The sequence below is a fragment of the Pelophylax lessonae genome, assembly GCF_965119305.1.
Source record: "Pelophylax lessonae genome assembly, chromosome: 10".
Classification (NCBI taxonomy): domain Eukaryota; kingdom Metazoa; phylum Chordata; class Amphibia; order Anura; family Ranidae; genus Pelophylax; species Pelophylax lessonae.
Genome location: NC_138777.1, coordinates 203443921 through 203455990, shown reverse-complemented (window position 1 = coordinate 203455990; position 12070 = coordinate 203443921). Strand labels below are relative to the sequence as shown.

At 43.7% G+C, this 12070-nt stretch overlaps 1 protein-coding gene across 1 annotated transcript in view; it reads right to left on the bottom strand.

Annotated features, from left to right (window-relative positions):
- The window catches only part of HYDIN (HYDIN axonemal central pair apparatus protein), a 140344-nt gene that overhangs the window by 78522 nt on the left and 49752 nt on the right, over nt 1-12070 (bottom strand). Inside the window, exons 14-18 of the mRNA XM_082269560.1 lie at nt 8348-8448; nt 8131-8266; nt 7855-8019; nt 7249-7401; nt 5383-5621 (exon numbers count right to left, since the gene is read on the bottom strand). Of these exons, the coding sequence (XP_082125686.1) occupies nt 5383-5621; nt 7249-7401; nt 7855-8019; nt 8131-8266; nt 8348-8448 (794 nt within the window). The remainder of the gene's footprint in view (nt 1-5382; nt 5622-7248; nt 7402-7854; nt 8020-8130; nt 8267-8347; nt 8449-12070) is intronic.

Sequence of the window (12070 nt, the reverse complement as noted above, 5' to 3'; positions counted from 1 at the left end):
GCACCAGATCGGCATACCAAGCCCAGTGAAGCAAGTCCGGAGCCACTAAGATGACTGGAATCCTTTCTTCCTCGATCCTGCGTAAAAGTATTGGCAGAAGCTTGAGAGGAGGGAAGGCGTAAAAAGGATGATACTGACCCCATGGGGCCACCAGCGTGTCTGTGGGGTCTGCCAGAGGATCCCCTGACCAAGCCACAAACCTCTGCACCTTTATGTTGAGCTGAGACACCAACAGATCCCCCCTCAGGGATGCCCCACCAGAGAAACAATTGATAAAACCCCTCCGGATGGAAAGACCACTCCCCGTCCAACGCCTGCCGACTGGGGTAATCCGCCCGTCAGTTTTTCACCCCGGGAATGTGTATGGCGGAGAGGGCTGGAATGAACCAGGACACTTCTTGTGCCCCCTTAGTGATTGACATAAGCCACGGCCATGGCACTGTCCGATTGAATGCGCACTGGACATCCCTGAAGACGATCTGTCAAATGGTCCAGGCACAGTCTGATCGCTCGGAATTCCAAGACATTGATGGGTAGTCTGGACACTTCCAGAGTCCAGTTTCCCTGAGCAGAATGTCTGCCGAGGACGCCTCCCCAGCCGGATAGGCTGGCATCTGTGGTGACCACTGTCCAATACAAGGGAAGGAAGGATTTGCCCAGCCGAAGCGCTGGAGAGTGAAGCCACCATATCAGGGACTCCTTTGTTTCCCCGGCTCAGCCGGATCTGATTGTCCAGAATCTGCGGAGTCTTGTCCCATTCGGCCAGAATCTCCCTTTGCAGGGACCTCGTACGAAACTGTGCAAACTGAACCACCTCGAAGGTAGACACCATCAGGCCCAGCACCCGCATGCAAGTCCAGAGGGATGACCATCTGCTGGACAGCAGGAGACGAATTGCAGCCTGCAATTTTTGGAGTTTGTCCAGAGGAAGGAGCACTCTGGCTAAGTCCAGAGTCAGAACCAGATAGTCCAGCTTTGCGGGCGGAACCAGAGCAGACTTCTAAAAATTCAGAATCCAGTCGAACTCCCTTAGAGTTCGTATGGTGATTTCCAGGTTTTCCATCAGAGCAGTAAGAGACTCCGTCCACAGAAGAAGGTTTTCCAAGTAGCCCAGTACCGCGATCCCCTGTTGGCGTAACAATTCTAGCACCGGGGCTAACACTTTTGTGAAGACCCGAGGAGCAGATTCGAGACCAAAGGTTAACACCACAAACTGATAATGCTCCTCTCCCACAGCAAAGCGGAGGAAGCGCTGGTGACCGGCACATATCAGAATGTGAAAGTAAGCATCCTTGATGTCAATAGAGGCAAGAAAATCCCCCTGATGCAGGGATGCCACCACTGTGCGAATGGACTCCATCCTGAACTTCTGTACCCACACAAAGCAGTTGAGCGTCTTGAGGTCCAGGATTGGACCCACCTTGACTTCCTTCCTGGGCACTGTAAACAGGTTTGAGTAAAAACTGAAGTCTGAACCAGGACAATCATTCCTTGAAGCAACAGGTCTTTTACTGTCCCAAGCAGACCCTGTAAACTGTCCAGGGACAGGCACAAGTTGGAAGGAAAGAACCTAGCCAGGGGACAAGAATAAAACTCGATCTTGTAGCTGGACCAAATGACTTTGGGGACCCACTTGACTTGTTCTAGGGAAGTCCACGGGTCAGAAAACCAACAAAGATGTCCCCCCACCCCCAATACAGGTGAGGGCGCACCTTCATGCTGAAGGAGCCTTGTCCACAGGTCTAGAGAAATCCGCTCTCGGCTTGCCAGACCAGGTTCGTTTGGATCCTCCAGAGGAGGCCCTGAAAGGCTTTGAGCCCTTGACTGTCGACCCTGAGGGATGAAAAAACGTCTTATGATCTGAGAAGGAGGGCCCACGGCTACGAAGAGGTTCCTTGCCCTTAGTAGCCTGCGGAAGAAAAGTATTTGCTTACCTTAGTAGAAAGGTACACTTTCCCCCTGTGAGACCTTTATTGATGTCATCCAGGGTAGCCCCAAACAGGCGATGCCCTTGAAAGGGGAGATCAGTCAAGGCTTTTTTAGAAGTGTGATCCCTAGACCAGCATTTGAGCCAAAAGACATACCGAAGGACCACTGCCGAAACAGAGAGCAGAGCCACTAGGGGAGCCGCATCCAAAGAAACATCACAGATAAACTGCAGCCCCAGGATCAGCTGGTCTGCCAGCTCAGCAAAGGCAAGGGGGAGCTGTTCTCCTTCCAGGTCATGGTGTAAAAGTTTAGCCCACAGAGTTTGCGACACCAGGGCAATGGTGAATACCAGCCTCAGTGCCGAACCAGCCAGAGTGTACATATTGCGGACGACAGCCTCCACCTTCCTGTCAGCTGGATCCTTAAAGGCCGTGGACTCTTCAACCAAAATCATGGTTGCCTTGTTTAATCTGGAACCCGGAGGGTCCACCACGGGTGGAACAGTCCACTTCTTAATAAGGGACTCCTCATAGGGGTAACGTCTAGTAAACCGCTTAGGGACCCCAAGGGGACGCTTTGGTCGTCCCCACTCTTTAGCGAAAATTCTATCAAAATAGTCTGGGAAAGGAAACACCTTTTCCGCTCTAGATGGCTTGTGAGTGCCAAAGGGAACTTGCGCCGTCGCAGCTGCATCCTCCATCTTCAAGGTCTCACGCACAGACACAATAAGTGCTTCCACCAGCGCCTTTTCATGCATGGTTGCAGATGTGGAGGAATCCTCCTCACTATCTGAGGATTCTAGATTATTCAGCCCGTCGCCCAGTCCGGCAGTTGATTGTAGATCTCACAGGAAAAAATCCAGAAGAAAAAAATTCTATCCAAAAAGAAAAAATTGCCAGGATCAGAGATCCCAGCAAGGAACTAGGTCCTTACTCCTGACTAGGCAGAAAAAACTGAGTAACTATAGCAGAGAGAGGGAGTATACCCCCTAAGACTGCCCATAGACGTAGCCAGACTATTTTTCTGCCTAGTGTCCTATTCCTGTAGGGGGCAGTATAACCCAATGGTTATGAAGATCAGGAGCTGTGTCCGTCAATGAATGAAAGAGAAATCCCAGATCTTCTACCTTTATTTTGCAGTTTTCAGTGCTGTCACATGACTTCAATTCCTCTTCTTTCTGAGTCCAAGAGCAACAAGTGGGTGTGGTTAATGTAAGCTAGTGACATCACTTCCAGGGAGGGGCACTGTTCGTGTGTAGCCAGTGGGCGTATAAAAGATGGGAGGAGCTGATCAAAGGTTCCCGCCCAGTGTTCTCTCATTGGTAAGTATGCATTGTACATCCTAATTCATGAGAAAATTAAAAAATAATTCACACGGGGAGGGGGAACTGTCAGTATACCTGGAAGTGCTCGTCTACAATCATCATAGTTCAGGCAACCACACTAAGTCTCCGTTTCCACTAGTGCGACTTGTCATGCGACTTTGGACAAACAAAGTCGCATGACAAGTCACGACCCATTGATTTCAATGCCACCCGTTCCCATATATGCAACTTTGAAATCAGCATTTTAAAAAGGTACCAGGTCTACTTTGATGCAACTTTTGATGTGACTTTGATCCAGAGAGTGTAAAGTTGGTTTAAAGCTGCATCAAAGTTGCACTCTAAATCGCAATAGTGGAAACGTAGACTAAAGCTCTGTTTCCACTAGTGTAACTTGCCATGCAACTTTGGACACACAAAGTCACATGACAAGTCACAGCCCATTGATTTCAATGACACCCGTTCCCATCTTTGAAAATCAGCGACTTTGAAAAGGTACCTGCACTACTTTGATGCAACTTTTGATGTGACTTTGATCCATAGAGTGTAAAGTTGGATCAAAGCTGCACTCAAAGTCGCACTCTAACCTAGCTACGTTTCCACTAGTTTTAGAACTAGTACTAGTTTCCACTAGTACTAGATTTAGAGTGCGACATTGAGTGCAGCTTTGATCCAACTTTACACTCTCTGGATCAAAGTCGCATCAAAGTAGTGTAGGCACCTTTTCAAAGTCGCTGAGTTTCAAAGGGGCATAGATGGGAACAGGTGCCATTTAAATCAATGGGCTGTGACTTGTCATGCGACTTTATATGTCCAAAGTCACATGACAAGTCGCACTAGTGGAAACGGAGCTTAAAACTCATTACTCACATGTAATTAACAATATAAATGGATCCGTATCCTTCTAAACTTTCAAAGATGTTCCTTTGTACCTTATTTCTTTCATAGATTGCGTCATGTGAACCCCCCGCTCAGGAAAAGCTGCTAGCCTAAACAAGGCTATGAAGACAGGAGGAGATCATGAGATCGGGGTGAAGGATAGGAGGGATGGGGGTGGGGCTGGACGGGTCTAGGCATGCCTGTCTAAGAAAGACCAACAACCTTTTCAGGAAGTAAAAGAAAGCTTAGCAAATTCAGATAAACAGAGATAGCATTGTCGGTGAAGAACAGGAAGAAGCTGATTGTCTAGTTTAGATAAGACTTTCTAAGCTACACAAGCAGCTAGCCAGAAAATGAATAATATCAAAGATTGAATATCAAATATTTAATAATAATATCAAATTTAATTTAATAATAATATTATTAAATTAATTTATTATTTAATTATTAAATTATTAAAGGTATTAAATTATTAAATTAATAATAATATTTAATTTATTAATAATATTATAGATTGAATATCAAATATTGAACATTCTATTAATAGGAACATTTTCATTTTTGACTGGAGTTTCCCTTTAAGCCATCAGAGGGGAGAGACATCACTTGAGGTAATAATCTCACCCCCATTTTACTGCCTCTCTCTCTCACGCCAGTAAAAATCCAGGCTGGTCCCTAAGGAGTATGCTGCCTAATGACCAGTAACTCCACCACCATCTGACACCCCACCTTTTGGATAGTGAACATTAACTCCACCACTAGTTGACACTCCATCTCCTAGATAATGACCAGTAACCCCACCATCATCTGACACCCCACCTCCTGGGTAATGACCTGTAACTCTGCCATCATCTGACACCCCATCTTCTGGATAATGACTGGTAACGCAGCCCTCATCTGACACCGTGCCTCCTGGATACCAGTAACTCAGCCACCATCTGACACCCTGCCTCGAGGATAATGAATATAAACTCAACCCCCATATGACACCCTGCCTTCTGGATAATGACCAGTAACTCGGGCTACTATCTTACACCCTGCCCCCATTTTTATTTAAATCAGCAAAATGTTTCCCACCTTTGCTCATTTGTCCCAAAATTTAATGGATAATAAATACATTTTCCAACGCACCAGAGGGATAGAAACACCTAAAAATAATTGAAGCGGCTTAGACACAAAAGAAATTGAAAAGCAATCACTAGATATGAGTAAATTGGAGAGATGATTAGGAAAGACATCGTAGATTTTGCTACCTGAAATGAGCGCCGAGGTCCAACACTGGAGCAAAAGTCCTGTCGGTGACTATAGTGGTTCCAGTTCCATTGGCATACACAGGAATGAGGTAGGTGTTGCTGTTCGTGATCACCAGCTGAACAGTGTCTTTGAAGGCCACAGTGTCATCTAGAAAAGCTATAAGAGTCAAACATGTCTCTCCTTCTGCAGGGACCTCACCGCAGCTGGGTTCCACACGCCACAGAGAGCGCTTCCTCGTCTGTGAAAAAAGAATATACTTACAGCCCAGATCACCAGGAGAATATCTACCTGGACATAACAATAGCCATGATATCGCCCAAACTTTGATAATTGATTTTAGAAGAACGTCTACCTAGATACTACAATAGCTTTAATATCACTCAAACTCATAACATTGTCTGGAGGGGATCATCTACTCGAACATAACAATGGCTGTGATACCGTCCAAACTCAGATCATTAGTTGGTAGAGAACATCTACCTGGACATAGCATTAGATGTAATACTGTCTAATTTCACATCATTAGCTGGAGGGTAACATCTACCTGGATATGGCAATAGCTGTGATATTATCCAAACTCAGATCATTGGCTGGAGGAGAACATCTACCTGGACATAGCAATAGCTGTGATACTGTCCAATCTCACATCATTAGCTGGAGGAGAACATCTACTTGGATATGACAATAGCTGTGAAATTGTCCAAACTCAGATCATTGGCTAGAGGAGAACATCTACTGTACCTGGGCATAGCAATAGCTGTGATACTGTCCAAACTCAGATCATTAGCTGGAGGAGAAGATCTACCTGGATTGGACAATAGCTGTGATATGGTCCAAACTCAGATCATTGGCTCAAGGAGAACATCTACCTGGACATAACAATGGCTGTGATATTGTTTAAACTAAGATCAATGGCCAGAGAACATCTACCTGGAGATCATGATGACTGCCATATTATCCAAACCTGATTCTAACATTTAGTATGTCTGCTTGAATTGCAAGATATGTGAATGGGGTACAAGGTTGAGACCCAGCATATATGGATCAAGTATGAGATACTGTATGGGGGTTTAAGTGCAGGATATGGAAGTAAAGGCAGATAATATAAGGTTCAGGTGTATGATATGACATCCAGGATATGGGATCCAGGTACATGCAATGGCATTAATGCACAAAGCATGGGTTTAGGTAGAGGATATTAGCATAGGAAATAGAGTTAAAGCACAGGACATGGGATTTAAGTGCTAGATATGGGGTTAAGACAAAGAGTACGAGTTGAAAGCAAAGGATATGTAGATTGAAGTGTAGGTTATAGAGAAGGGGCAGAAAATACAAGGTTCAGGTGTACGATATGGGATTAAGGCCCAGAATATGAGATTTAAGTGCAAGGTATAAGGTTAAGGTATAGGAGAGCAGAATAAAGCATAGGGTATGGATTTCACAGCACAGGATATAAAGTGAACTGGAGGAGTAGGATTTGGGGATGAAGCACAGACTTGGGGTACATAGCCAGGGACGCAGCTTGTTATATACAGTAAATGATCTCCAGCCAGCAGTGATAGGGGACTGTAAATCTTACCTCATCTTCCCTATCAGATAGAAGGATATGATAATCTGTTTATTGTAGTAATTATCAGGCAGTCATGGCAGTAGTATGTAATTATCAGTCACCATGGGAACACAGACATTAAAACACACACAGATCTGGAACCTCCCTGCCTGTGCTGAAGTATAATGCTCTAGACATGAAAGCTTACAATCTGGTAGCTCAATGCTTGTCACTCACTATCATTGTGTCCTCCACCATTCCTTCCTACTCTAGCACACATGTCTCTGCATCCCCGTATCTCCTAAGCTGTACTTACCATTGTGACCTGGAAGGGGGCAGGAATCAGTGATTGGTTACTCAGGTGGATGGTCCTGGAGACATCAGTCAGAGCCGGGATGTTGCCAAAGTCTAGCTCACTAGGATGCACATGGACCACGGGCCCCTCTCCGGTACACAGCAGAAGGACCTCCTGTAAGAAGAATATACTCTTCCCATGAGTATTTTTATACAGAGCCCCAGAGAGCACATATGCACCTACCACAAAATCAACCCCATTGACACTTCTTCATAGGGTTCAGGATAAGGTATGCAGAGTGTGTGAAGAAAAAACCCTGAATGGAGAATAGGTTGCTACATAGGAGGGCTGCTGTTAGTTTCATAATCTCACATTTTCATTTTAATTACACATATGATAAACTTTATTTGTAAAAAATGGTGCGGGGAACTGAAAAGCCACAGATCTGTGGTCACAGATCAGCCCTATAGCCTAGGAAGGCTCAGAATTCAAATCCAGCTGCAGCTGCAGCCAATCATAATCTTACTGCCATGTAACACTGACAGTTTTCCTTTTAGACACTCCTGGAAGGGGGAAGGGGAGTCAGGTAAACAGTTCTGTTGGGCTGATGGAAAAATTTGCCATTACCAGAGGAGCCTCGCTTCCACCAAACACTGCAATCTGAGCTGTGGTGCTGTGCTCGCCAGTTCGCTGGGCTGTCACCACGATGGGGACATCCACACTGCTATGAGGCTCAATGATACCACGGGGAATAGGACTGTAAAAGTTGATACTGGAGAGGGATGCCGGATCCTGTGCCAAATGAGAACAGAACACATGATCCTTCTCAGATTCCATCACACATTACACACAATAATTGAAGGTCAGCTAGCAGATCCTTCCCAAAAACATATGACAACCCACCTGTGACACAACAACATAGCACCCTGGGAGATGGCTGGGATTGGTTATGGTCACTGCCTTCTCATATGGGTACTGCAGGAAACAGCGGTTGAATTTCATGGAGAGGTTGTCCACAAACAGAGGTGGCACCACACACCTGTATACAATGGCACAATGTTACCAAGTGCAAGGCCTGGAGCTTATATACCAGCCTGAAATATGCCAACGTGTGATATACCTGGCAGTGATCGGCAAAGCCAGGACCTCCTCTCCTATACCGCCTATATCCACCACCAATGCCAACTCATATTTCTTCACCTGATTGGCGCAGAATGTGACCTGGACACAAGAAAGAGGAAAGAGTATAAGGCAGATGGTAGAGAGAGGTAATCCGTCAAACAGTCTGTATTTACTACCCTAATCAATAAATCTACACAGATATAATGTTCTCCAGATCACACCATGTACTTTAATTTCACTAAATTGTTTTTTTTTTCCTCTCAGCTAGTTTAATTATTTGAAATATGACATCCGCTTTTCAGTGGGAGTGACTGTGCTGAAAAGTGATTGACTGGAGAGGCAGGTACACTATATATCCAAAGGTTAGAGGACACCTGACCATCACACCTGCAAGATATGTGCTTGTTGGATATCCTATTCTAAATCCATGGAACCATAGGCCTTACTATAGAGATGCCCCCCTCACCATCCCCATCCCTTATGGACATTAGCATGGATTTGTCCCTTTTGTATCAGTGCTTGTTGGACATCCCATTCCAAAACCATGGAACCATGGGCCTTACTATAGAGATGCTCCCCTCACCAACCCCATGGACATTAGCATGGATATAGCAAAGACAGACAGAGGCGCCTCTAAGTGTAGACTTTATGCAACAGGTTTAATGAATCAAATTATGCACTCACTTTAGTAAGCATAAATTCATGCCAATAAAACAAGGTTCCAGTGTGGAGAAGTATACATCATCCGGTCATGGACATCCGTCCTGCTGGAGCCGAAATCCTTTCGCCGTGGCCGGCTTGTACGGCAAGGTCAGAACCAGGAAGTAGGCTCGGTGTATTTGCTTGACAGCGAGGCTTGGTGGATAGTCAAACCTGGATGATGTCATCTGCATGCGACGCGTTTCCGAGTGTGCTTGCTGCCTGGGGGAGGGCAGCCGCGCTCCTTCTTCACGGCAAGTGCCTGTCTGTCTGTCTGTCTTTGTTTTAGCCCTGTGGAACCCCTGGCTTTTGGTTTCTGGATGGCTGCCCTACATGGTGGACTTTTTCTCCCCCTGTGCCATTAATGACATTTAACTCCATGGACTTTTGGTTCGATATGTGATCAAGCGCCTGTTAACATTGTGTATTAGCATGGATATGTCCCTTCTATAATATGTGCTTGTTGGACCAAAACAACAACCCATTCCAAAACCATGGAACCACTTACTATAAAGATGCCCACTACCAATTACAATGGACAGTATGGATTTGTCTCTTCTTTGTAGCTATAACAGCCTCCGCTATTCGTGGAAGTGTGTCTGTAAGAATTTGTACTCACTTGTGAGGTCAGGTACTGATTGTGGATGAGAAGATCTGGCTCACCATCAGTGTTCCAATTCATCCCAAAGGTGTTCAGTATGGTTGAGGTCAGGGCTCTGTGTAGGCCACTTCAGCTCCCCCACCCATCAAACCTTAATAGGCTTGTTGGATATCCCATTACAAAACCATGGGCATGAATATAGAGTTGCCTTACTTTGTGGCTATAACATCCTGCACTCTTCTGGGAAGACTCCCCACAAGATTTTGGAAGGTGTCTGTGGGAATTTGTGCCCATTTGTGAGGTCATGTACTGATGTTGGATGAGTAGACCTGGCTCACAATTGTCGATCCAATTAATCCCAAAGGTGTTTGGTAGGGTTAAGGTCAGGACTCTGTACAGGACAATTTAGTTCCTCCTCACCAGACTGGTCAAACCATGACTTTATAGAACTGGCTCCACTCATCTGGTTAGGCTTTCCACAAAACTGAAAACAAGTCTGTGGAAGTATGTGTCCATTAAGCCAAAAGAACATTTGTGAAATTAAGTACTGATGTTTGATGAGAAGACCTGGCTCACAATCAGTATTCCAATTAATCTCAAAGGTATTTAGTAGGATTGAGGTCAAGGCTCTGTGCAGGACACAAGAGTTCCTTTACCCTAAACTAGTCACACCATGTCCTTATGGACATGGCTTTATACACAGGGTTACAGCCATGCTAGAACAGAAAATGGTCTTCTACACATGGTTACCACAAGGATGGAAGAGCACAACTGTCTACAAAGTCTTTGTATGAAGTAGTATTAACAGTACTGTTCACTGGAGACCCCTGAACTCAATCCGTTGGTGCTCCACGTTTTTTTAAGCATAGAGTGTACCTAAGTGGTCTTACAGGAAGGAGAGAAGTCATGGTGGGTGTGTCCCACTAGTGAAACAAACAGCAGCAGGTGCTGGGGCAGTGGCATAGAGTCTACAGAAGTGCAGGTTCTGATAAGTGTAGTCACCCTCTAGCCCCATACACACGGGTCGAATGTCAGAAAACATCGGCCAGCTTTTGTCGGACGAGCATGCTGGAAAACCGCCTCCCAATCAGCGCTCTTATTCATTGGTGGAGAGCGCTGATTGGACTGTTCTGGCAGGGGGCCACCCCCGGTCACAACACAACAGGTCAGCGGGGAGGATCGCTATACTAACTTTGCAGAGTTAGTACAGCGGCTCTGACCGGAGCTGACAGTTGTTTTGGTTTAATCCAGCAAAAAAACTCATAGTGTGTTCCAGGCTTAAGTATGCTATGTAGTGATTTAGTACAGCTGGGTGGGAGCATCTCAATATGCATTACTTTACAAATCTTTTAGTAGCTAAAATAGTCTTGTATAATGTTAACTAACTCTGCACATACAGGGCCTGATTCATAGTACGGAGAAATGGCTTTTCGGCGGGATTTTGTGAACCGGAGAATTTTTAAGTCTGAAATTGGTATTCAAAGAACGGCGGGCGGAAAATAACGCCAACTGTGAGATTCATTAAGATCAACTAATGTCAGGACTGGACTTAAAAACAGTCCAGCTAAAAGGTGGACTAATTTTTTCAAAATCACAAAATATGGCAGGAAAAAAATAAAAAATGTGTGGGAAATATGTGTTATATGATTTTGAGCTAAACTGCTTTTAAACTGTGTGAAAATGTTAAGTAGAAAAAAAGATATTAATAAAAGTGTAAAATGCAAAAATAGCTCCAGAGTCAATTTCTGGCAGATAGCTCATGTGAGCATGCTCCAAACCAAAAACTAGGCTGAAAATAACGTTTTTGAAAACGTTAGTGGGAGTTTTATTGAATTTGCGGCAAATACCGCCGCAAATTCGCGGTAAAACGGCGCTATTCCGGCGCTAATAAAAATTTTTTTTTTTTTTTTTTTTTTTTAATTTTTTTTTTGCACATATCTATGTATGTCTATATATATATATATATATATATATATATATATATATATATATATGAATCACAAAAAAATATATATCTATACATAAATATATATATATATGTGTGTGTGTGTGTATATATATATATATATATATATATAATATATAGATATATATATAGATAGATAGATAGATAGATAGATAGATAGATAGATAGATAGATAGATAGATAGATAGATAGATAGATAGATAGATAGATAGATACCCAAAAATAATTATATGTATATATATATATATATGTTTTATTTATTGATTTGCCTATGTGTATATATATATATATATATATATATATATATATATGAAAAGGAACACTAACACGGCTCCTCCCCGAAAATTAAACATTGTATATGTGTGAAATTAATATATTTTTGGATTGGTTAGATATAGAATGTAACAATAATATATGTTTTTTTGCATATGTGTGTATATATATATATATATATA